Genomic DNA, 27,240 nt, shown 5'->3' with positions numbered 1-27,240 from the left:
ACTCTTCCAAAAAAATGCAATAGCACAACCTTATTTTACAAAAAATCCTCACTTTAAACACATTTAAATCGTGATTGTCATGACAGCTGTAGATTATGGTTTTATGTATTATTTCGTTTTATCGTGACATCTTTTTTTATCACACTGTGTTTGTAATATTCAGAAAACCCTTCTCAGTCCAGCCAAAATCTGCTGTCGCATGCAGGTTGTCAGATATCTTCGTTACTATGGATGGATGCTAAATAAAATAACACATAAAAAAATAAGCTTCCAAAATTACTAATTTAAAGGTTAGCCCATAATTATGGGTTATTTAGGAAACCAAATGACAACATTGCTGCAGGAAATATTTGTACATTTAAGAATATATTAATATAAATATCTTAAGTGAATACAAAAAAACTTCCTGCACTGAGAAAACTGAGAAAAACAAGTGACTGGACATCCCTGCAAACAGAAGTCTGCAACAGCGATTTAATTTCCATATTATGTAAACTTTGTGTTGTTATTATTATTATTAATAATAATAATAATAATAATAATAATAATAATAATAATAATAATAATAATAATAATAATAATAATAATAATAATAATAATAATAATTTATTTATTTTTTATTTGCATAAAAATAATATTTAGTTGTCCAGAACACAACATGTCTATCTTTTCTGCCTGACTTGCTCATAGATCATGCTCATAAAAATTTCGGCATATTGTGACAAGCTTTCTTACAAGAACATTGCAACTTTTTTATGATACATGTTGGATGTTTAAGCACGCCTTTCCCTATGCACTCTGGGTTATTATTCAGATACTGTTATTTAGATCCAGGGACGTATTATATTTTTTCATTATATACACATCCTAACTATTTGATTACCACAATGAAAATATGTACGTTATGCTGTCTGGAAAAAATAAACCTTGAGGTATTGTCCTGTATAGGGTTTAGTGGTTAACAGTTAACAGGTTTCAAAACCAATAACACCATTAAAACTATCTCAAAATGTGTACTATTCGATTTTTTTTTAAGCTGTTCAGCCGGCAGCACGAGAGGATGAAGGGGAAGCATAGCTGTATCTTATGGACGGCGGCGGCGCCTAACGATGTTTGGGTGACAATGGCAATTAATCAAGCAGTCGGCCACCGCAGTGCGGAGTCGGCTCTGTTTTTGAATACTGCTCACGTACACCACAGTAGAAGTTCATTTTCACACTGCCTCCCAATATTTTCCTCGAATGTTCTCCATGGAATGTTCTTCATGACTGTGATTGCGTCATACAACATCTATAGGCCAATACTAGCTTAGTGCTATTAAATAGCTCTTGGTGCTAATTAGCATATGGGGTATTTACTTAGCCTATGTTTACTAAATGTGTTCATGTAGGACGTGCATTGGGCAGAGTTTCTTAAAAGTACCACAGCATCGAAGAACATCTACATTACTTGGTGGAGTGTTACAGTGATAATCGCTGTCATTTATTTAGCTATTTATATGAGCGTTTATTTATTGGTTGATTTATAGAGTGAATACAGACTTTCTCATAGATCACATTTGTTTTTACATAATATATAATCCCATTTGTTTTATTATATATATGTACATATCAACATATTCTTTAAAAAGAGCAAGCTTAACCATTTACAAGATTGAGTTGAATGACGTGGCACATTCTTCTCCTTGTACAGCAGTATTTGCTTTGTGTGGTGCTTTGGTGATTTTGTGTCCTGAGGTTTTTAACGACACGCTTAAAACAATCAAATTGGCTCCCGTAAAAATTTATTGACAGGAGCTACTCCCCTGCCCACGTTTTTTTCTGTACTGGAGAGTAATATATTAATAATGGTTTCATCTGCTGTAAAGCCTTTTTTCCAGATATGTTCTGTCAGAGCTGCAAAGCTATAGCCAACATATCGTGCATTTTATTATGTGTGTATAAGGACTGACTCAGTTTTAGTAGCTATTCAATTCTTAAGTATTTAAAAATGCAGCCTGAGCATTCAACATACAATTTGGATCACGTTTAGCTATTTTTTAGTATTACGTTTAATAATAATAATAATAAAAGTTATACGCATGAAAATATATACGCAATGAAAGATAAATGACGCCTAAGTAAAGGAGAAATAGTGCCTGAGTAAAATGGCTAACGTTGCCTGCCTCTTGCTTTTAAATGCCTGTCAGAGGAGGTTCTCTGATTGTAAGGAATAAACACAGCGCAACCGTGGTCGATCGTTAGATGCGTCGACATAAGAAAATTGAGCGTTTATCAGCTGTTCACATCTCTAGGGCAGTTATAGTCCAAACAGATTTCGCGCATTAATCCACGTTGTAATTTTGGAGAAAATACAACCACGTGTCCACCGCCAGCCAATGGCAGCCAGGAGCCCCGAGAGAAATAATTACCTGACTTGATTGTACTACGAGCACATCAAAAGTACACATCTGCACTCCATAAAAATCTGATCCATGTTAAGGAGACCAGAGGAGTCGTCATGTCGACCACGGGTCCTATAAGCAATTATTATGTGGATTCTTTGATAAATCACGACCCCGAGGAGGTTCTCACGACGCGTTTTTCGGCGCAGGAGATACTTCCAGCCGGCTCGCGTCCATCGCCCCTTGTAGCCGAGTGCTCGGACTATCCATCCTGCAGCTTTGCGCCCAAAACTCCAGTCTTCACCTCTTCCTGGGGTCCGGTGCATTCCCAGTCATCAGTGGTGTACCATCCCTATGCCCACCAGCCTCGTTTAGGCACCGAACCGAGGTATGTGCGATCTTGGCTTGAACCAATCTCAGGGGCAGTGTCTTTCCCAGGTTACCCGAACAACAGCAGACATTATGGGCTGAAATCGGATGGTTTTTCAGAGCTTAGACCTGGAGAGTGCATTGCAACCAACGGACGCGGATACTCAGACTATTATTACAGCCCATCTGAGGATCCGAGAGACATAACGCTGCAGACCGCCTCATCAGAAGAATCTGAACCGCTATTCTCGGAGAAGGTTAAGGAGGATAAACCTGAAATAGATCCGAGTAAGTGACGTTTTGTTGTTTTCCGCCTTTTTCCACTATACACATGCGGTTATGGTGATATCTGGTTTTGTAGACAACGCTGTGTTATCTAATTCCACTTCCAGTTTCCTTTGAACGAGAACGTTTCTTCCTGTCTGAGAGCATTTTGGAGCAAATGCCAATGGCTTTAAGGTTGTAAATAGACCGGAGCCATAAAGCGGCTATAAAGTGAACAATCTCGGAAAACAAGCCTTTGAGGGGCGAGTTGAGGATCTGTTTAGAGCCAGAGAGTCTGGTAGAATGGTTAATAGTAGCAGTAATATCAGTCGTTATTAATTTTCATTTTCATTTCTGTTTGCACAAATCTGGAATTTGTAAATGTGAAGAATAAACCCATTGTGTACATTTTATATTGATATGTGAAATATTTGGAAAACTATTTACATGCAATAGCTCAAAATACTTTTCGAATTTCTAAAATATCTTTCCAGTTTGTTGAATGTGTAGCTAAAAGCAACATTAAGCCAGACTGTGATTTTCATGGTTGCTTAAAAAAAGTAGAGTTGTCCCCAGAATGGGTGGGTTGGCACCTGAAACCTAAGGCTTTTAAAGTATTTTATGAGCCAATAAAACCAATGGACATAGTCACTTTTTATGACAAGACTCTTTACACACAAGAAAAGGGCCTAGTGAAATATTTAGACCAACTATATATTTTAGTACAAATACAACAACCTAACACAGCAACAAGAGCAAAATATTAATACTTATGTTTTACTTAAAAGCCAACGCATATAGCAACGTTACTTAATTATACAATTGGGAGAAAATAACCCAAATCTAAAATAAACACTTTTTATATTTGTTTTTCAGATAACCCTGTGGCCAATTGGATACACGCGCGCTCCACAAGAAAGAAACGCTGCCCCTACACCAAATACCAAACTCTAGAACTGGAAAAAGAGTTTTTATTCAACATGTACCTTACAAGGGACCGCCGTTATGAAGTCGCACGTGTGTTAAATTTAACTGAAAGACAAGTCAAAATCTGGTTTCAAAATCGACGTATGAAAATGAAGAAAATGAATAAAGAAAAGGCCGAAAACAACCAGTAATAACGAGTAGCCAATGCATCCTGGTCGCAGATGATCTGGCTATGGTGAAGTTTCATCAGCAATTGGACCGAACTGGAGCTTTCTGGAGCTCTGAAACTCTTACACAAAAAAGCCTTCTGTACCTAGGCTTAAGCTTCTGCAGTCCACCCTAACACTTTAGTTCAATATTTAACGCTCTTTACTCTAGTTTGTCAGTCTAATATCAAGTATGTAAATAACCTGGATTAGCTTTTTTAAATTTATTTTTTTTAGTTGTACAGTTGAAAAAACAGACCATCGACAAGTTTAAGAGTTTGTGGTAGATGTTGGTTACATGTAGTCTAAAATATGTAGCCTATTTTTTATGTGCTGATGTATCTTACATGCTCTATATATTGTTCATATTCATATTTTGTATTTTGTATGAAATCTTTAAAATAAGAATGTGTAAAAAAATCGAATTTTGAATGTTTAATGTAAATGCTATATTCACTATGTGAAAAAGTGTGTATTAGCATTAGCCGTCAGAGAGAGCGGTGCTACAGAATTTTCTCGGTTCCACTAAAGTGTTTTGAAAAATAATTTGAGTACATTGTGTTTAAATTTTAACTTTAATAATAGCTCACTTTAACGCGTGCACAATGTATAGTCTCAATTTGCTTGTCATTAAAATAATAGGGGTGAACTATTTCGTGTTGAAACGTAGGGAAGAGTGTCGTTTCCGTTAGCTTTTACAGATTAGACGCTGTAGCATAAGCTATATTACGAGCAGCTGTGACTTTGGTCAACTTTCTATTCTTCTTCCTCCTCAATATTGTCAGAATAACTGAATCTAACACGACCCAAAATAAAGTACAAAAGTTTTTTTTGACAAAACTACTCATTAATACACTAAATAGTTATTTCTAAATATTATTTGTTGTAGCATCGATTAAATTGCAACAGTAAAGCACAATAGGTGCAACACTATACACGGCAAAACAGGTTGAATATTTACTTTTGTTTTGTAGGTAAATCGTGAATTTGGCTGTGTCATTCTGTACGCACTGCGACAAACCGGCCTTCTTTTTTTAAGGTGCCACAAAACAATAAGGACAGGATGCAATAGGTTTTAGAGCTCAATCTTGGACATTTCCGTTGCGAGGATCAGAGCAATGCAGGTTTACAGCCTCGAAAGGAATGAAACAAAGCAAGCCTGGAGAACTGGCTAGACGTCTGGGCTAAATTACTTTATTGTTTTAATTGGGGGGCAACGCTTGAGCTTCCTACAAAAGGGGGTTATTACACTTGTTTTTTGGTCTAAGGGTCCACTACAAACGCGTCTACCCTTTCCTTTATCACACCCCACCGCACCGGTCAATGGAGAAGGCGAGTAGGAAGCACTTGAAAAGCCTGAATCTCAACAACACAGTCGTCGTCTAAATGTTGGCGTTACATTTAACATTATATAGAAACACATCTCAAAGGCTTTTGAATTATATATTTTTGTGTATATTATGACATTGTGTGGCTTTAGAATTGTGTTCGTATGTATGTAGCATAGTACAAAATACAAACAAAATGTTTTCATTCGCATAATTAGTAAATTAATTGCATCTGGGTTTAAAATATATATTACTACTATTTAATGTTGCCTAGGTGTATGTTTTTTTATTTATTTAATAATCAATTACAATTAAACCTACGTTTATTTATCACATACGCGGCCGTTCATAGTACAGCGAGCAGCTTTAAAATATTAATGTTAAAATTAAAAGTAAATATTAAACTATGCTTTTCTTTGACAGAATCCGTTCATATTGAAAATCATATTTTTCACTGACTGTCTTTTCTTTAGAAGTCCTCTCGAATTGTACGCATCTAGTCGAATGACAGTTAATTTCAACTGCAGCCTTTTCAAAAAGTCTTGATGTGTAATGGCGCTTGGATTTTGATCTGTCAATTAAATGTTTAGGAGTCATTAGTTTCACACAAAAATAAAGTTCAGGCACACCAAAACTCTTTAGGAATTTTGAATGTTATATGATATACAAAAGCATATTCCCAATATAGATGTAACCATGGGGCTGTTATCTGAAGGTATTGCAACTATTTTCTGATGTCTCATATTTTAGAGCCTCACATTTATATTTAACACACACCCGAAGGCTATTGATGTCAGCATTAAAGTGCTGCTAGCAGACGGACAAACGGGCAGTTAATGAAATCTAACTTCCTGTGAAAAATCGTTGTTCTGAGCAGGAACAGTTAAATAAAATGAACGCTAGATGTCGCTAGCCTTCCACCAATGGTGTGTATCTTAGCTCAAAACCCTGGGCCTTACCATAGAAGTTATCTTATGATAGCTCACCAGGCAGATGTCATTGCAGATCCGAGTGTTCCCAGTAAGCTGAACCCATTCATACAAAGGTAATAATATGGTAAGATATGGTAAAGTTGGTTTTGATACATGCACTTTAATTTCGTTATGCAATGTAAAGGAATTGTGCAACATTTGGGGCTGGATAAAAATGCAGGAAGATACATTATTCTCATTAATCCAAAGGGATGTAGTCTTCAAACAATACATTAAATTAAATTGCAGCTAAATTACTTGGTCTAAAGTGAATAGGCTAGTATCTGAAAGTAAACTTCAAACACATGCTGTTCTTATTAACTCAATGCTCTACAAGGATAACCTAGACGCCTGTTATTATTAAATCAAGAATATTAATAGGACTTTATCTGCTTTTTTTGAGAAAGTACTGTCCACTGTCCTGGAAAGCATTTTGTTCTAGATTTTGGAGCATTGCTGTAAGAATTTGATTCCATTGAGCGAAAAAAACTTAATGAGGTCGGGATGTTGAGTGATCACCACCCTATCTCATCCCCAACTGCCCAACATATTTTTGGAGAGATCGTCATAATTTAAGAAAACACGGTTCCACTGCTCCACAGCTCAACGATGGAAGGTATTAAACCCACGCTTGCAATTAGGTATAGTATCAATCTTTACATTTATCTGCTTCAGTGAGTCATATTGTAATGGAAATACAGGGACTATAAATGTTGTGGTAAACATATGTATCAGCAGGTTGAATGCATTTATCAACGGTGTCCACAATCATTAGGGCATATTGCATTTTCCGGTCCAAATGGGTATTTTAACCTAAACAGATAAATGAAAACCAAAATTGAAGCAAAATTCCTTTCTGTAAATGAAATAGACTAGTATATATAAATATATGTCTAAGACAGTAGATGCATGCTTATTGGTTATACATAATTCTTCATGTTTTTGTCTTTTTTGCCAATTAAACAGCATTCGCAAACGCACAAACAATAACCCATTTTGACCACATTTGAATCAGTAACAGTAACTTATTGTGAAGTAATAAATCTTGTCTAAGTATAATGCAAATTATATACAATACAAATAATTGCATTTGACTTTATAGATTAGCATGCAAAAAGTTTTATACATGCTTGTTGATGCTACCAGTTGAATACTTGATCGCACTATCACATATACTCCAGCAGAGGGCAACATGCTTGGTCTCACAAACACTGAATAATCAACAGTTAACAGGTTTGATAAAAAACAATTACAAACCCTAGTATTTCTTCAGTCACATTTAAAAACCATTAGTAACCAGTCACCTGATATAACAATTTTATTAAAAAGAAAAAGCTGAAAAGAAAAAAAAAGAAGTCAAACTTTATTACAATATATACATCATATTTTATTAATTGTATGCATTTAGCATATAGGCAAGGGAGAACAGTACTGTGAACGCAAGTACAAGAAGCATTTCACAGCTTCTGAATGCCCTTTGCAGGACAATGTAAAAACGTTTTTATCTAGATATTGTGTCTATGTCTAGACACGTCTTCCGACTTTTTATTATAATAATATTGATTAGAGAGTTACAATTGTAATGAGCAGTATAGGACTTAACGCTGCCATAGCTTATTCCCTCGCAATTACACATTTTATTCAATACATTTGCTTTTCCACCATCAATGTAAGCTGTTTTATAAGTTACGGGTGTAATATCTTTGTGTTTTACTCGGTTTTACCCGGTGAAGCACTAATCAAAGGTATAGCATAAAACAACAGGCCTAGCCCATTATTAAAGTAGTTTTCCAAATTTACACTGCATGTGCGCGAAACACCCTGGAATGCATACACCTAATAATAGTAAAATAAAAAGGATTGTTAACTTTATTAGATATACTCTTGTAACTTCAGATAACTAATGATATCAAAGATGTAAGACAAATAGTCACACGTAAACCATCAACTGAAGAAAAATCTGATTTTTTTAAAAATTATTATTACTGATGTATCATTGGGGTGTTCGATTTTACCCGGTCAATCAATAACCAACGTTATGTCATTAAAACAATAGATTTAGTGCATTATTACAGTAGTTTTCCAAATTCAAAGTACATGTAGATACAAATGCCTTTATGTGGAATCTCTGTGGAATGCATAAATTGAATGAAACATGCGTACACGTAGTTATTGTATCTTTGTATCCAATAGTACAGTGTTTCATCACATACATGAGAAAAGCAGCCTCACATGAACAATCAACAACAGAACCTAGGTAACGTTGATACGGCGTGGATTCAAGGCTCGCTCTGCTCAAGGTAGACGTCTCAGAACGCAACAAGGAGGGGAGGGGGTTGAAGGTTGTCGAGGCAAAGGGGGGGTTGCGGGGCTCAGACACCGTTTGTGGCTGTCTGAAGAGCTAACCAGACCGAGCTAGCCCTCATCAACCCATTGACGACATTAACTGGATTAAGGATGGCAAATGGACAATAGGAGGCAAATGAGCCACCAGACATAACCGGAAGGTAGGGAGGAAGCACGAACACTGGTTTGGTTTTTCGTGGCTCAGAGCAGAAGGCTGCCTTGACTCACCTTTTTTGTAATTGGTGGCACGTTTGGTGGTGCGCTTGCATGAGTTTTGGAGCAGATCTGGGCTAGAACTCGAATGTCACCTTGTTGTTTAGGAGCACAAACACTTCTGGGACAAAGGACACAACACAAGACATGAGCACCTATTTTGTAAACCCGTTGTATTCCAAGTATAAAGGCAGCGAGAGGCTGGAACAAACTTACTACGACTGCCGGTTCCCTCAGAGTGTCACCCGGAGCCATGCCATAGTGTACGGGGCTGGGTCAGCCGCTCCGGGCTTCCAGCATGCATCCCACCACGCTCCGGATTTCTTCCACCACGGCACACCAGGACTGGCGGCTGCAGGCTATCAGCAGAACCCCTGTGCCCTGGCGTGCCACAACGATGCCACTACGTTTTATGGCTACGAGGCATTTCCGAGGCAAACGCTTTATGGGGCTCAACAAGAGGCAAGCGTGGTGCAGTACCAAGACTGTAAATCTTCATGTGGCACCCATCTAGGAGAACGACAAGGCCATTTGAATCAGAACCCACCCGGTCTTATGTTCCCTTGGATGAGACCTCATGGTTAGATCACCTATCGATGTTTTTCTTTCTTTTTTAAACTGTATTATAGTCAAGGGGACTTAATGTCCTATAATGCAGTTTGCATGTTTATTATATATTGATATTATGGGGGGTGTAGTCTATGACTACGCAATAAATGCATGTTATGAGCAAAAACTATCCGTAATTATTTATTCAAATATGACACTGAGCAGTTCATCCAGGCAAATGTTCTCGCTCCTCTCAGAGTGGAGCTATGAGTGCCTAAACCTATCATGTCATTAAAAAAGATGTCTTTATATAACGGTTATAATTTTAACAAATATCAGTGTGGTCCTCAGAGAAGGCCTAGTAAAATTTTGGGAGGGTAGTGTTTAGACTGGTATTCACTCTCAGTGCTTGGTTGTGATAAATAGTTCTAAGAAAATAATTTCATTGGTATAGAACCTTTACATGATGTGGAATTCATTTTTTTAATTTCTTCATAAAAATATATATTCTTTACAGTCAGGCAAATGTGTCTATTGCATGTTATTTCTCTCATGGTGCCATTATTTCGTTTTTAATAACTGAGATGCTGTGTATGTCATTGATACATGGCAACACAAAGTAGTCATTATGCTGTTTAGTACAATTGACACTCTCAACAGTAATTCATAGAAGGATATTTTTACAATCTGGATTAGTTCTGGTATATCACTACTCAAGATTCTCAGTTTCTGTATTATATTTAAGTATTTAAGTGTGTGTGTGTGTGTGTGTGTGTGTTTGTGTATGTGGGAGCGTTTGTGATATGTTAATAGTTAAAAAAAAGTATAAGAAAATTCACACATTATGATAGATATAAACATATTTACATGATATGATTATATTAAGGTATGAATGTTTATGTGTGTGGGTGGGGGGTGTGATTTTAGCAATACTAGTATCATAGATAACAGCAATACACAGTGAATTATATTGTACAGTTCAGTAAGATGTAACAGTGATAACATTCCATTGGTGGTTTAAGAAACTTGAATTGGTTCTTCAAAGGCACCACTCAAAAATGTCAAGTCTGAGAGTGTATGCTACAATTATTATATAATTTGTATGCACATAATAGACAATGACAATACACAGTACAATATAATTTTACAGTCATAACACGATTTCTTAAATTATTGTTTAGAAAACTTTAATTGTTTCTGTAATGCTTTAGCACCACTTTTGTACAGTAACACAATTTCAGAATCCAAGAATATTGAACAGTGAAATTGACACAAAATCTTATCTTATAGTATATTTAACTCGAGGACTGTATGTTGCATATTTGTGATATCAGCTAAATGATATCTACATTTTATATCATAGCAACACATATCACTGGATCTATAAAAGATTGTTTTGAAAATGTAACTTTGTTTAACCAGTTATATAAAATATAAAATATTTGGTCTGAGAGTGGTGTATATTTGTGATATAAATTATATCTAGGTAATGGATCATACCAACACATGGAAGTGAATCACAAACTCACAAAGAAAAACGTTTGATCGACTTTATTTTTACAAATATACAACAAAAATTGTAAGATAATGACAGTCATGTCATGAATAATGGTTATGGATAATTGTCAGACAATCCATTGAAGATAAAACAGTAAAATATATAAACAAGATACATATATCATAAAGTTTATTGATGGACTTTAACAAAGCCCAAATAAAGAAATGTTTGAATGCCTACATTTGTCATGTTGTTTGAGGAACCTGAAGGAATTTCAAGAATGTTTTGCAATAAACCGTATTTACATTCTTGAATGATTTAAGTCAGAGCAAAAGATAATAACAATACACATTATGATTTAACAATAATATTTTTTAGAAATGAGTTTAAAACTTGGTTATTCAAGACTTGGTTATTCTATTGAATCACAGTAAAAAAATATATGTTTTAGGAACTTTAATGACTACTCCTAAGTTTCCTACGTTTCTCAAAAGTATGTGCAACAATATATTTTTAAGTTGAATCAGCAAGAAAGCATTTTTGGAAATGTGGTACCAGGATTTTGCGCATGCTAAAAACGAATCACAGTATAGTGCTGACTGTCTTCTTATGTATCATAAACATTTGAAGTGGAAAAATTACAAAACATGTCTCAACGTTTATAAACGCTGAAATCTCTTCACCGTTTCCTCCCTAGCTCCGGGAAGGCGTAGCGGCCGCCAGACTTACAGCCGTTACCAAACCCTGGAGCTGGAGAAAGAGTTCCTGTTCAACCCTTACCTGACCCGCAAGCGCCGCATCGAGGTGTCGCACGCACTGAAGCTGACAGAGCGGCAGGTGAAGATATGGTTCCAGAACCGGCGCATGAAGTGGAAGAAGGAGAACAACAAGGACAAATTTCCGGGTCAGAGGGGCGAGACAGAGGCGGAGGGTGAGGGAGAGGGTGAGGGTGGTGAGGGAGAGCCGGAGGAAGCCGACGCTGAGGGGGATGAGCAGCATAAAAAGGAAACTGCGGAGGAAGAAGAGTCTAAAGAATGATTTTATGGCCTTCGTTTTATGGTTATATGACTTCAAGTTGAGATCCGAGTAAGTGTGTGATAAAGAGAGAAAGATAGAGAGACATAGAAACACATCGACAGAGAGAGAGAGAGAGAGAGAGAGAGAGAGAGAGAGAGAGAGAGAGAGAGAGAGAGAGAGAGAGAGAGAGAAAGAGAGACCACGTTTAACAACCAGTTTTTCTGGCTGAGAAAGTGGAACAAAAATTAAACACACCATAAAAGCTCTTCCGTCTTGTTAGAGGGAGATCACCACAATAAGTAAGAAAAACATACACCCAGTCCTTGATTTAGGATTTTTAACCAAAAGACATTGTTTAGGATATGCATATCCTAAACTGAATTTACAGGTTTAAATTTCATACTAAATGTTAAACCAAATATTACTACCATGTTACAAAACCTTATTTTGGATTTTAATGGGTAAATCCAAACGAAATTCCAATGCTTGGGTCTTCACTTAATCTGAGCCAATTGTGTTAGTTTAGTTAGGTTAGTTAGTTTTTTATTGAACATAAACCCTAATTTTTCTAACCGATAACAAGTCAAAGAACCGCTGGGATCATCCCAGACATACATGGAATTTAACCACTCCTAGTAATAATAATAATAATAATAATAATAATAATAATAATAATAATAATAATAATAATAATAATAATAATAATAATAATAATAATAATAATAACTCTTGAATTGTTACAATTATTAACTTTCGCACTAAAATTTAACAAACCTTTATAGGGACTTTATAGGAACAATTAACCGAATCCTAGCCCTATTTTTTTTAGACATTTAGGTTTTACTGTCTTTCTCTCTTTCTCAAATCAAAGTCATTCTCACATCACGATAGACAATTTTAATGTTTTCATTACTTTTTCAGTTGGTTAACTGTAAGTTTTAGAGAGGTTGTGTCTTTTTTACGGAAGTCGGTATTATAATTATTATCACTCGATTTTTGCATGTGATGCTACCTAACGCGGGAAGTTTGCAATATTCTGTTTATGGCAGGTTTTAAAACAGATTTTACACAACTAATTTTTGTTCTTTCGCAATTTTGTTTATTTTTTTCTTATTTTACTTGTAAAGTTCTCATATAATCATTTATGTAGGTTCCTCTATACCTAAGGTACAGATATTAGAGCTTAGTTACTTAATTCTCTCTAAAATTCATTTAATGTAATATTTATGTAGAAACGTGAAGGGCTTATAAAGTTCAACTTAAACTACCTATTGACATGCGTTTGGTGTTATTATTTAAACTTTGCATCGACCATGTCCTTATATCTGTTCTATTAAAACTGTAGAATGTTGAGGGGATTGGCCTAAATGTCTAAAGATTTCTTATAACTCCATGTTTCGGAGAAAGTTGTCATTCAGGAGATATTGGATGGATGTAAAATGTGTTTGGTAAAATATCAATTGTAACTCCAGTCACTGAAATATTTTTAGAATTGTTTTCTATACTTTCTGAGGAAACCTTATTTGCGTACATATTTTAAACTGAGCTATGAATAAAAATTAAAAATCATATTTTGCAGTCAGAATGTTTTATGACATCAGAAATCCGATAGATATAATATTTGGTTTTGTTTTCTTTATTACAAGTGTTGGATTTGTCAGATTAGTTAGCAGTGGATGTGTGGAGTGAGAAAAATAATGTATACTCTGTGACCTGTACTGTTTTAAAACAGTAAATCCGTATCAGCCTCATACTCGCCCTAAGTATCATACCAGAGCAATCCCAAGTGTAAAGGTAATGCCCACAGCGATGTGCATAGCATTTATTCTCGTATCTAAAAATCAAAACCATCTTTCAGTAAAAGTTCCAGGAGAAGTCAAAGTCTTTCGTTCCATGCACCATTGCATTTTAACACTGTGTAAAAAAATGGTAAACAAAAAAATCTATTTATAAACGCAATATATATATTGCGTAAACAATCTCAAACAATCTTCCTTTTTTTTAAATGATAAGTTAAGAAAAAGTTATTTATTAGCTTTTCCTGCACAACTAAACTGACCGTAGCACCAATTCAGCAATTGTCCAACAGTTAATTGATTGTAGGATCTTACAAATGATTGCTAGAGTTTTAGGAAACGTTTTTACGGTGTTATTTGCTTTTTAAGTAAGGCACTACTAAGCATTGCGACCAAACACACATTTACTCACAAGCTTTTAGATTTGTGTTTTTCGCTCGCAATCCTGTTAACAGAACCGTTTTGATTATACCTTAGCATATTTATTTGCCTCAGTTTTGTTTATTATTTATTTTCTATTACAGGGCATTATTTCATAAGTACACGCTCAACTCTAATACGTTCAAAACAATAAAAAATATTCATTTAAAGCACATACTTACCTGCAGTCTTCTGTCTTGAGCAATGCTGCTGACAGTCCGGAAGTTTTCTGAGGAAGTGACAATTGTATGGGAGTATTGTCCACCCGTCAGACCATTATGTTGTCTGTGGAAAATAACTCTTAAACTGGTCGGAATCGCCTGTAAATTTTATTGGAGGCCAATAAACCTATTGGCGTCTTTGTAAAATTGTCCCCAATAGCCTGTTGGCCCGATTCAGACAGTGTTATTCCCATGCTGTTTAGGGTTTAGCTAGAGCAAGACTGTCCTTATGTTACAGCTTGTGAAGGTTCTTATTTAATGGTAATAGAGGCCCGCTGAAGCTACACATTTAGTTTTTAATTAATGCATTTAAAATCATGCACGGGCACTATAAACTTATTCAATAAGTAATAGTTCTGTTTTAGAAAGGATGTTTTTGAAAGCTACCAGAAAACATACGGCCAGGAAGTAAACAAACTATACTACAGAACTGACCTTACCAATTTCTTTTCTATAAATAGCAATACATCCAGATTGTAATGTCGAAAATTATGTTAGTGTCAAATAAAGTATTTCATCTTACAGGATAAATATTAAGCTATATTAAAACGTTGCACAAATTGTAGGATATTGTACCTATATTTTTTAATAAAGGGGATCCATAGAGGTATATAGTGTAGTAAAATACTTTAATACTATAACAATACTAAAAATTAATAATACTTAATACATTTAAATATAATACAATTACAAGCATACTTTTTCCTTGGACAGTTAAATTATGACGTACACAGCAACACATCAAATATATTTATATAACTAAAAGAGAATGTTACAGTTTTTAATAGACTGGAATATTAACAAATTAAGAAAAGTATAATTAAGCCAAGAAAACCAGACCAATTAAAAAATATATATAATGTAAAGTTCAATTCCGTTTTATATAACATCTCTAAAAATGATTATATATTTTAAACGTGGATTTGATTATCACGTATTTCTGAACTAAGAAACCAGCTATTTTTTTATTATCAGAAGTCACTTAACTAATTATTATAAGCTCTAATTTTCTCCTGATTTCTTTGCATCACTTTTAAACTTTTAGAATTTTTTATGCTCTTTGGTTTACTCTATTTTACAACGGTTTAGCTCTTAGGCCTAAGATCATCATTTAAAGACTCACAACTGTGATCCCACGTAGTCAGTAAAACAGTTTTTGCAACAGTTTATTATTGAAAACCGTTTAATTAATTGTTGATGTTATGAGTTATACATTTAGTCGTTTGGTAAAACATTAAAATAAAGCTTGACATTTTAGGTCCCAAATTACCCTAAGTATGAATCAATGGATTTAAACAGATGGAGGACCAATATCCATAAAGTAGAAGAGGAATGAAAGGCTAAAATGCTGCTAAAAAGGCTTCTGGAACAATGTTTGTGTGGATTTGGGAACAATTAAGGCTTATGAGAAGTGACTGGAATGTGAATATCTGGACGACGATTTAAGAAGGCTCCCTACATTGAAAAGCACGGGTCTCTCTGGCTTGAACGGAGGCGCAACACATTCCTGGTTGTTTGGTGGGAAATTTACAGCTAAGCAATAAAAGTTTACGACCACGCCGTTGCTGGGATTGGCTGCGGAGAGTCACATGGCATGCCCTCCATGAACATGAACTTTATACTGTTGTCTTTGCTCATATTCACTCCCCATTTCTCCAGACGGAACGAAAATGGAGCATTGGGCGCCTGGTAGCCCTTCTTTAAAATCTATATGGCACCTATATTCTTCGTTTGTTCTGCTTCCTCACTTTGTCTCGCCTCTCGTCATCTCGTCGCTGCATCCGATGGCGAGCATGGGGCGCGTGTAACTGGTCTCAAATACTGTGTTCTTGGACGAAACCGAAATTAGAAAAGATATAATGTCTAATGAAATGATTTCAACCACAGACAGAATAACACCACCAATGCTCTCCCTTCAGTTGACTGAGTAGAATCTTCATCGCTTTACTGGGGGTCAACGGAAAGGTTGGGGAAAGCAGGTAAGCTTGCGGTTCCTTACGTTTCTTTTTGGCTTACATTTTGTCGACATAAAAAAGTGAAGAGCAGAGGTTAGTTCAGCTTAAAATGTAGTTAGTATATGAATTCAATTGGTATATGAAAAATTAGTTTGGAAACAGAAGATTGCAATTTGTAGATTTGCAATTTGAAGATTGTGTTTTTTTATTTTACTATTTCCTTGATGGTTCTGAAATATTGGAGACCACTGGGTTGACGAATGCGACCAGACCGATGCATTGACCCTGAAAATAAAAGGACATTATAAATATTTACCCCAAGATAAATAAAGACTAATTGACAAGTTTGAAGTTTTAAATACAGCAGAGAAATTCGAGTACAATAGACTAGTTTTCGCTCAGACTTTCCCTGGAAAATACACCCCGTCATCGTACTTTAATAGAGTAGCCTAAAGTTGAGGATAAATGAATGAGGTTTAAATCGCATGTTACAGTTACACAGGCATTAGAAAACCATCAAATAAGCTGTGAAATGCATTATATACTAAATTAGTTGCATACTCATATTTTTTATTTGGGTACAATGCTTTTATTGTTCTTGGTACATTTCTATTTGACGGTAAAAAAATACAAACATACAAACTAGCATACCACATAATATGCACCAACTGTTGCAAATTTAATATCTAGTTTAACATTTTGTGTAAATGTATTTTTATTTCATATAAGACACGTGACTTAATAACTAAGGTGCAGCTAATTAACTCTTAAGCTTTTTCATGCATTCAGGTTATCCCAAGATTAAATCTTATTCCAAAAAATATCAAATATGTATAGACAGCACCTAATTGTGTACCCACCATATGACACTGAAGAGTAAAGTTCTTAAACATAGCAGAGGTTGATGCTGCCATCTAGTGTTCAATAACAGACTGTTCTATTGTGTCCTTATGAGGGTAAAATCTATATCACCCCCCCCCCCCCCCAAAAAAAAATTAAAACAAGAAATAACAAGAAGAAAGGTTGTAATGGTGACATCATTTACAAATCTGATGTCATTGGAAGGTCGATCATATTTGTCTATGCATCAAAAATTGCATAAATATTAATAAGTAATCTTCCAGTATAGTATTCAGTTACAATAAAACAAAAAGAAATGACCTATAACAGATGTAATAATAATAATAATAATAATAATAATAATAATAATAATAATAATAATAATAATAATAATAATAATAATAATAATAATAATCTGTAGAAACACATAATTGGCCAGTAGCATTTTAAGTGCATTTTGTCTTCACTTTGACTTGAGAGGTTTTAGTGGTCTTTATATAGGTCATGACGTTATAATGTAAGGAATGTGGGAATTCTGCATGGAGTTGTGGTTTATAAAAGCTCATGATAAATTGTGTTGTCTGCAGTCGTTTGTTCTGGGTCAAGCCAAAGTGGGTGAAGCCAATATCCACTGAGCTGTGATATGGCCTGTGAATGTGGGTGGAGCTGTTTTGCCTATGTTCGGGAAGTCAAACGAGGTAATCATTTTAGATATGTCTCCCTGAATTAAAGTACAGACGAAAGTAAGTCCTCTTTATCATTCTAGAATAAATCTACAATATATACATACCTTTAGTACAAGCGGAACCAACAATTCATTTTAATTAGTAAATATACGTGTGATGATATGTGTGATGTCTAATACCTATATTTTTAAATGTCTGACACATAACCAGTTCCTGCCAAACTGTGATTTTTTTTATTTAGTAGGCAAAATAAACTAATATTGTAGCCTATTAGCTTATGTAGTGTAGTGTTTTGAAGGTTTTGACTGGTAAGTGCGCTAAACATATTGCTTTTCTTCATCCAATTATTTCACCTAAATAGAATCAATAATTTATGTTGAATTAATCAAGCACTCTCTGTGTATATTGAATGTTGACTCAGGTATCCTGCAATATGTATTACTGTCTAAGCAAACGTGGACCAATTGTGTCTATTTTACAACCCCCCAAAAGGTCAGCAGCGGAAGTCTCGCTAGTCTTGAAAACATCAGCAACACCCCATAATCATGTTTAACTGTGAAAGCAACAGAGGAGAAACCTCTCATTCTGAAGCTATAAATGATCAAAGGGCTGGCGGTTATAGCTCAATGTCACAGGGTCATGACTCAATAAAAAATTATATGATTATAACATTAATAAGTAGTTATTGTATGCTAACATTAAAGTGATATTGTATTGTAGTAGTGAAACGGGCGAAGAATAGAAAAGTATAAATGAAATACTAGTTTTTACAAAGCGGTGGGAGCTTCATAGGATAAGACTTGTTCATGGTTCTTCCCAGAAATTAGAATTTGTTAATTTGTAAGTGGGGTCAGTGGTTGTTATATAATTATAGGTGTAGCCATTATAATTATAATTTTCTGAGAATTTCCAGCAAAAAATGTACTAATAGCTAAATATATTTTACTCCATTTCACCTTAGTCAAACGCTTATATACTAATTCATTATTATAAAAATGTATTTAACTGTGCTCTTTTAGCTATTTTAAAGTAAAATAAAAAAACAATTAGAACTAGTAGCATTCTATATTTTTAAATTATGACTATTTGTGGAATTTAGGTCACTCTAGCCACCTTTAAATTTTGTGTTTTCGACTGCAGCCTAGTTGTCAAATAAGAGACATCTTCCAGTAGCTTGTTGAGACACGGCTCTCACGGCCCTCCCCAGAAGGATGCAATAAAACACTTTACTGCGCGGCTCTGCTTCACACTCATAAGAACAATCCGCTTCTCTATGCAGTTTATATTCCCTTTATAAATTATGCAATAGCATTATATAGGCCTAAAGGTGACTATCTTACCCATCTGATTTGACGTAGAAGTGCAATCGGGCAAGTTCATTGTATTTCCAATTTTTGTTGCTTATTTGCTACTTTTGACCTACTTTTAACTGATTTAATTGTCAGTTCTGTAAAAGAGTAATCTCCTTTTTTCTCACTGCCACATTTCAACTCAACAGCGCGACTCATATGGGCTAAATTATGGTAATACGCCTGTAAATGTGGTCAGAGTTTCAGATCAAAGTGACATTTCACGTTTGTACTTCCGACGATGTACAGCTTGGGGTACTTAATTAAAACATTTTTCTTCAGGTTCAGAAGAAAATCTAAAGTGTTTCTAGAGGTGATTAATTTTTTGTTCGTCTACATTTTTATGTTATTTAATTTAACATAATAGTTAAACAGCTTTAGTCTAAAACATTAGAACATTTCTGATGATGCTTTCAAGCTTTTGTTTGAAAGTAGTTTTAAAAGTAGTTTCACTGGCATATTAACAGTTATTAACGGTGAATAATATTCTTATGTCTGCAATTTTTAAACATACTTTTAAAAAAAAATACATAAAACTATAAAACAATAGAAAATGTGAAACAATAATTAAATAAAAATGAATATTTAATTCTGTAAGTGCTCTTACATTTAAATGTAGTAGTTTTAAATGTATGCATTGGTGAAATTCGAGTGTAGTTTGTTTAATTATATTTTATTATGTCAGTTAGCGCAAATAAATCAGTTTCTGCATAGCCTAGTTGACCGCATGGTCTATAAGCAGCTGAAAAAAAAAACATTCGCATCGTTCTTTATATTTTGGAATAAACTAAATATAAATCTTCTTTACCAACATACAGGTATCCCTGCTGTAGCCTATTCTCTAGCTCTAAATTGCGTGATTTAATTTTTACTAATTGAATAAATTCAGTTACACTGATGCTACAAGCATGAAAGCGATTTAGGTTAAACAGACCAACTCGTTATTGCAGTGCATAAGCAAAATGAAGAAGTATTCATTAATAAGATCTTTGTTTGGTTTCTTGTTCTGCTGGTAATCGTGCTTCTGCTGTAAGTCGACATTTGTCTAGTTTTATGACTCGGCTCAGGCGTTAAGGCATTCTTTCGCAGTAAAACTGCCATAAACCACCCCCCTTACATTTCCCTGTGCACAAAAGGACATAGCACACATTGAAGTGGTTTTACAAAACGCATACACCGAAAAATTCTCCCACGTTAAGAAAAAAAAAAAATATATATATATATAGTCTACATGCGTGATTTTGTTTCCTGAACATTTAGCTGTTGTTGTCGCTACATTAAAATCGAATTAGTTGGTAAATCAGTTTTTGCTACAAACAGAACTGTATTAGAAATGACCACAGTTCTAAAACCAAAGCTACACGATAAATCACTAGCAGTTTCTCCAGCAGTAAAAATTGTTGGATTTATCAGTCAGAGGAATTTTCTTTCTAACTTAAAAGCGAGGCAAAATGGGATGTAGATGCCTTTATGTGGATAGGTACACATTAAAAACCACTAAACATCTAATGTTATTCCCCTATATATTGTTTTGTTATTTGTTTTAAGTGCATTTGATGTGTTTTACACAATGTAAAACAATGTAAGTTTCTGGATTATGTCTCGTCTTGTTTTTAATGGAAACACTTAATGGTAACACTTTATTGAGAGAGTTTATATAATGTGCTAATTGTATGTGTATGAGAGGGAGTAAAAGGGAGACTAAGGTAGGGTGGAAATGTCTTACTAAAGCGGCATATTCTATGCATCTCAGCTGGATTAGATTTATCGTTAGTTGGGCAAAGAGTATAGGACAACAAAATAAATGTCGAGTTGTATTTTTTCTCCACTTTCTTTGTGGTCACGTTTTCCATTGGACTGAAATTGGTCAGCTGACACTGTCATCATTGTCCAGCTAGAAGGAGGCTTTGGAAACACGGTTGCGTACATGGTGTCTTTATTGGGTCTCGAAATTAAATGACATCGAAATCTATTAAAAAACAGACTGACAGAGAGAGATAGGAAGAGTTCAGTGAGGGAAAGTGAGAGAGAGAGAAAGAGAGAGAGGGGTGAGAGAGAGAGGGAGAGAGGGGAATCAGAGAACGTAAGGGAGGGAGGGAAAGAAAGAGTGGGAGCACGGTTTACGGCGAGAGAGGGACGGTATGAATTCCTATTTTACGAACCCGTCGCTCTCGTGCCATTTGACTGGTGGTCAGGAGGTTCTACCAAACGTGGCCCTAAATTCGACAACTTATGACCCCGTTCGCCATTTCTCCTCTTATGGCGCCGCTGTGGCCCAGAACCGGATATACTCCACGCCGTTTTATTCACCACAAGACAACGTTGTGTTCGGTTCCAGTCGTGCACCGTATGACTATGGGTCCAATGTGTTTTACCAGGACAAAGATGCGCTCCCAAGTTGCAGGCAGAGCCTGGGGCAAAGCGCGCAGGGCTCCTTGGCGCAAGAGTACCCCTCAGAACATGGCAGAGGCGCACCTCAGGACCCAAAAAGCGGCAACATTCAGATCTATCCATGGATGCAGCGGATGAACTCGCATAGCGGTGAGTAGGGACTCAAATACGAGGGGTAAAAAACTTTTTATGACTTGCAACACGTTTTATCACCCCATAAAGCATTAGAGGATCTCCTCGTCGTCTCTGGGCAGTAATGCCTTTTATCTCTTGCGGGAACCCCTTTTGGCAAAAATACACTCGCTCTCAATCCTATTCAAAACAAATCGCAAAATGTATGGCTTTATCTGGCTTAGCTTGGTTAAACGAACTGGGTGGGTTGGTTGGAAACAATATGAAAATAACACAAACACGAATGGCGAATGAGGCGAATGTAGGCTTTATCAGTTCAAATTGTCAGTTTAAATACTGTAATTTTTATTGCCTGAGATGCAACCTGGCATGCGAATGGAACAATATTCGAATATTGTGAATATTCGAATATGCGAATATTCAATTTTAATAGTGGTTAATTAAAAGAACCATTTGTTTTGGTCATTGTGAAATTTGGTTGAAGTTTGAAAACAACTGCCAGATTCAAACCAGGGCAAAACATGTATTTCATTGAGATACGGTGTTTGGATATATTTTAAGTTAAAAATGAAAGGTCAATGTCCAAACACTAATGATATACCACATTTTCCAACAGGGGTCGGCTATGGGTCTGACAGGCGGAGAGGTCGTCAGATCTACTCCCGTTACCAAACACTAGAACTGGAGAAGGAGTTCCACTTTAACCGCTACTTGACAAGACGCCGGCGTATCGAGATCGCCAACGCGTTGTGCCTTACTGAACGTCAGATCAAAATCTGGTTCCAGAACCGCCGAATGAAATGGAAGAAGGAGAGCAACCTCACCTCCAACCTCAACGACAGTGTCCCTTCGGTGGGAAGCCAGGACGCGAGCAAGGAGGACGACCCAGAAGGAACCAAAAGTGAGAAGAAGGAATAGATCCAGAACTGGTGTATAAAATCTATATCGCTGTACGAATCACTACCTATCGAAAACTACCTATTAAAGTTTGGCACAACGCTTAAAACGCCAAAACTGTTTTTAACAAGACAAATCGTCTTACTTTACTGTTTAAAAACAGAACACTGCATTCCGTTTCCCAATCCCCAGCCTTGCCTGTGTGGTTCAACTCTCAATGTGTATTCTTCAAAATTTTTACAATGAATGTATGTGTATACCACGCTAATATTATTAGCTACTCCTATGTTTAAAAAGTGTAAAATATACCTGTTAAACCATTTGACGAATACTTTTTCAGTGTACTGTGGCATTACATAAAATAACTTTTATTTTGTTCATTTATGTTGCATACCTTGTATTGTTGCTGTTTTCTATTGTTTTGTTTTTTTTTATTGTATGAAGCATTAAACTAATGGAAACCTGAAATAGGCTTGTCTGTGATCTGAACTGTGAATATAACTGAGCGTTTAAATAATAGAAAGCCTAAGACACAGGTACTATATCTATACTATCCATACTATATCCATACTTTAGACATCAATAAGAGGATTTCTTAAATATGGGAAAGTCCTAAATACAAACAGTAAAATAATAAAAAGGTACGTGTTGGAATGTATTACTACTACTAGTATTAGTATTAATAACAATAATAATAATAACAATAATAATAATAATAATAATAATAATAATAATAATAATAATAATAATAATAATACTTCGTACAATCCAGATTACCTACATAGTGCCTTAACAAATTACAAGAATCTCAAACAAGGTCCATATTAAGCAGTAAAGGCAAAAATGGCAATCGCTTTGGAAACTGAATGTATCACAGGAAGAGGTCGAAAACATTCTCTTTAAAAATTTTTGACCTGTCAGTGATTCTCACTTATTTACCAAGCAAGCAAAATCCAAACTATAGTCAAACTCTATCTTAAAAATAAATATAAATTAAAAATATTTAAGCGACCACGATAGAGTAAAAAATCACATTTGATTTAAATAGATATATGAATTAATCAAGCAGTGCATAAATTAAAAAATACAAACAATAAACAAAGCACAAATGTTCAAAAATAGTAGAAGAACTTTATTTGCGATAAACAGTTTGCAATCGATTGTAAGTGTAAAGAGCGAACAGTTTTATCTATTTCAAAAACATGAATGAACACCTAGAGCTACAGCTAAAAACAAAATAAATATGCAGATAGTTCACAGTACAGATAAAGCTTGTTTTGACTAAATTTAGGGTGGATTAAGGGTGATTGAAACATACGTTAAATGGCAAAGGTAAAATACATAAGGTTTATTTTCTTGGATAAAAGGTAAAATAGGATTTTTTGCGGAGCCCTATTCAGTATTGTAGAAAAATGTACCATTTGTTGGTCTACTATGTTCAGTTAATTGCAAGAAAATATGGAAAAAAATGTTCCAATAAACCTTAATTCACTCTTTGTTTTTATTAGGATAGTCGCCCATGGTGAGTAAAACAGTAAATCTTTTTAACTATTAAAAATACGAATATTTTGTTAGATTTCAAATATTAATTAATAAAACCAGTTGTGTTATACATTTATACAGTAGACATTTCCAAAAATCTAAATTATATATATATATATATATATATATATATATATATATATATATATATATATATATATATATATATATATATATAGTAATAATTATTTAAGGAAAATATTTATCTTGTAATATCTTGAAACGTGTTTATCTTATACAGTCTGACCAGCAGTAATGCACTCTCAAACTATTATTACGGTGCTGCTAAGGGTTCTTTGTATATGAACTACTTTGATTTCCTATAAAATCTTCTTTGCAAAAGAGAATTGCCAAGATCCTTTACATCAAGTCAAAGTTTATTCAACCTTTTAAGCTCATACATTTTTTTCTTTTTTACAATTACGTTTCTTTATGGAACCATATGTGGCTCTTGTGTGTAGTTTCCTTTAAAGAAATTTATTTTTATTTTTTAAGAGTATGCTGACAGGAGAGCAAACTATTTAGAAATTACATGGGAATTACTTGCCCTGTGCAGGCTTAAGCAGTAGATGACGCTATTGGTCTTTGGTCCTGTTTCTCTCTTTCACCAACTCCCCACCCATCCACCCACCAACCCCCAACCGTGTCCCCTTTACCAACTTATCAAATGTTTTGCCCACCTCCATCAATAACCTGCTGGTACGATCTAACCAAATTTATGACTGGACGATACGCGCACGTGATCTCCTTAAAACGATCCATATTTGGGCAAAAGAGAAAAAGCCTTCATCTATAAATCCAGCTGGTTTTAGCGTATAAAGCCCTCGTGTTCAAAAAGAGCCACAAATCAAACATTATAACAACAAATGCAATAACGCTGTCAAACTGCCAACTATTACCAACTACAAACTACAACTACATACTTCCGCACGCACTTATTCAGCTGCATAAATGTTCCTTTTCTGCTACGCTTCGACCACGAGATGATGACTTCTTACGTTTCCGGCTCGTGGTTCGACAAATCAAGTCATGCATCGTCCTCCTTTTCTCATGGTTCCTCGTCACCTCTCTGTGGATTCGGTTCTGCTGAGAACCGCTGTGGCTCCTTCAAGTTCAGGGAAGAGTGGAGCTTCAAGCCCCCGGAGGACATGGGCTCCGGTCGGCCGGGCAGCACGAGCCGCGAGCCGCCCATCGAGGCTCCAAGTGTCCCACGTCTCAGCACTCTTAGCCTGGAATGTGGGAAAGCCCAGGGAAGAACCAAACGCGTGTTGGAAAACGAACCAGGACCGTCCCGATCCGCCCAGGCGACGTGTGAAGCTCGTCAGGCACCACTGAGCTCCCAACAGCCCCAGATTTACCCCTGGATGACTAAACTACACATGAGCCACGGTAAAGTTTTCCCTACTGTTGCACCGAGGTGTAGTTTCTCACTCCCACTTCGCTCCATCGTCGCTTTTCCCATCCCTTCTTCATTCATTGTGTTTTTTTCCTCCCTTGAGTTTTATAGAGAGCGTTCGGAAATAATAAAACTGGCAGTCGTAAATTTTATGACAAAGGCTTCAATTGCTCGTAAAACTGTCCGCTTACGACGAGGAGACGATCTCGGACCAAATTTATGACGCAGTAATTGGATAAAGGAAACAAACCGCACCACCAAAATTCTAATGTGTTTGAAAAGAAATATTCAGTTGTTTGTTCACAGAAATAACTGTGGACAAACTTTTAAGATATCTAGCACAGTTTAAATAACCAACAAATTGTGTTTGTATTAATCCTACTGCCAATATTAAAATGTTCTTCAGTGCCCACTTTACTATAAAATCGCTGTCAAACAAATAAGCCTAAAAATCTTCATCTCCATTTCCTTCATTTTAGTTCACCGATATGAATTAATAAATAATGACATTTTTTATTTCCGCAACACTGTCCTTGTCACGCAAAAACACTTTATACAGAAGAAAAAAATATTTTCTTTCAGTCGAGGTCAGTTTAAAAATATATACTTATTCGAATAATTTAAAAAGTGTTCTACTGGTTCATTCAACATGATACAATGTATTTTTTTTTCTAAATATAAAAATGTAAGTGTAAAACAGGGACAGTGACAGTGACTATACCAAACTGATATGTTTGTGGCGTGCTAGGAGGTTCATTCTCATTTAGAACTATTCAACATCTTTAACTTGGAAAATAAGGTGTGTAACGGTATTTTAAGATATTTAAATGAACAGCGATTGCATGGTACACATGAGCCTCCATATTTGGCCTGTTTTAGACCCGGTTAAAATTGTTTCTATATCTTATTTTGGTGCCACTCCAGAATCGGATGGGAAACGTCCGAGGACGAGTTACACGCGATACCAAACCCTGGAACTGGAAAAAGAGTTCCATTTCAACCGATATCTCACTCGTCGAAGGCGCCTCGAGATCGCCCACACCCTGTGTCTGAATGAAAGGCAGATCAAAATCTGGTTTCAGAATCGTCGCATGAAGTGGAAGAAGGATTCCAAGCCAAAAGTTAAACAGCCGTTCTGAGTGGACAGAGTTTATCACAGCTTCCAATTCGAGAATAAATGTGCTTATGTGGATTTAAATGTCTTATATGTGTTTGTTTGTATGTATTATCTTTGATTTGTGTACTATTGGGGTGAAAAATAGCACTGAAGTAGTAAATCTTTGCTGTAAAACCTCATTCAAGGTTTCCTTATCAGACACATTACAATAATGGGGAAAAATTGAAATAAAAGGCAATGTAAAATATTTTATTTCAAGTAGTTGTTGCAGCATTTCTATTGTTGAATGAAAATGTGTAAATGTAAAATACACCAGCCAGATTCAAATTATTCCAAGTGAAAAAACGGAGATGCAAACTTGCCTGTGTATGACTGTGTATAGATATATAAAAATGCACACATGTAAAGATGTGCGTTTTGTTGGTGA

The 27,240-nt window shown here is 35.4% G+C and overlaps 4 protein-coding genes across 5 annotated transcripts; all 4 read left to right on the top strand.

The window, feature by feature from the left end:
• Positions 1–1,938: 1,938 nt before the first annotated feature.
• Positions 1,939–4,695, top strand: LOC125787539 (homeobox protein Hox-C9-like). The gene is made up of 2 exons (XM_049471901.1): positions 1,939–3,040; positions 3,893–4,695. The coding sequence occupies exons 1-2, from the start codon at positions 2,500–2,502 to the stop codon at positions 4,132–4,134; spliced, it is 783 nt and encodes a 260-aa protein (XP_049327858.1). The 5' UTR covers positions 1,939–2,499; the 3' UTR covers positions 4,135–4,695.
• Positions 4,696–4,790: 95 nt separating this feature from the next.
• LOC125787540 (homeobox protein Hox-C8a-like) lies at positions 4,791–13,640 on the top strand. The gene is made up of 2 exons (XM_049471902.1): positions 4,791–9,587; positions 11,752–13,640. Exons 1-2 carry the CDS (start codon positions 9,155–9,157, stop codon positions 12,090–12,092), a joined length of 774 nt encoding a protein of 257 aa, XP_049327859.1. The 5' UTR covers positions 4,791–9,154; the 3' UTR covers positions 12,093–13,640.
• A 1,873-nt stretch (positions 13,641–15,513) lies between these two features.
• On the top strand, positions 15,514–23,226 carry hoxc6b (homeobox C6b). 2 transcript variants are annotated; one of them, XM_049471905.1, is made up of 4 exons: positions 15,514–16,487; positions 17,891–18,001; positions 21,717–21,879; positions 22,478–23,226. In XM_049471905.1, the coding sequence occupies exons 2-4, from the start codon at positions 17,981–17,983 to the stop codon at positions 22,777–22,779; spliced, it is 486 nt and encodes a 161-aa protein (XP_049327862.1). In that variant the 5' UTR covers positions 15,514–16,487; positions 17,891–17,980; the 3' UTR covers positions 22,780–23,226. The 2 variants fall into 2 exon arrangements, with proteins under 2 accessions (XP_049327862.1, XP_049327861.1); XM_049471904.1 differs by lacking the exons at positions 15,514–16,487; positions 17,891–18,001 and having other exon boundaries at positions 18,008–21,879.
• Positions 23,227–24,532: 1,306 nt separating this feature from the next.
• Positions 24,533–27,060, top strand: LOC125787543 (homeobox protein Hox-C5a-like). The gene is made up of 2 exons (XM_049471906.1): positions 24,533–25,689; positions 26,621–27,060. Exons 1-2 carry the CDS (start codon positions 25,284–25,286, stop codon positions 26,833–26,835), a joined length of 621 nt encoding a protein of 206 aa, XP_049327863.1. The 5' UTR covers positions 24,533–25,283; the 3' UTR covers positions 26,836–27,060.
• Positions 27,061–27,240: the final 180 nt, after the last annotated feature.

This window comes from Astyanax mexicanus, chromosome 24 (assembly GCF_023375975.1).
Source record: "Astyanax mexicanus isolate ESR-SI-001 chromosome 24, AstMex3_surface, whole genome shotgun sequence".
Taxonomy (NCBI): Eukaryota; Metazoa; Chordata; class Actinopteri; order Characiformes; family Acestrorhamphidae; genus Astyanax; species Astyanax mexicanus.
This window is presented reverse-complemented; position numbering and strand designations above follow the sequence as displayed.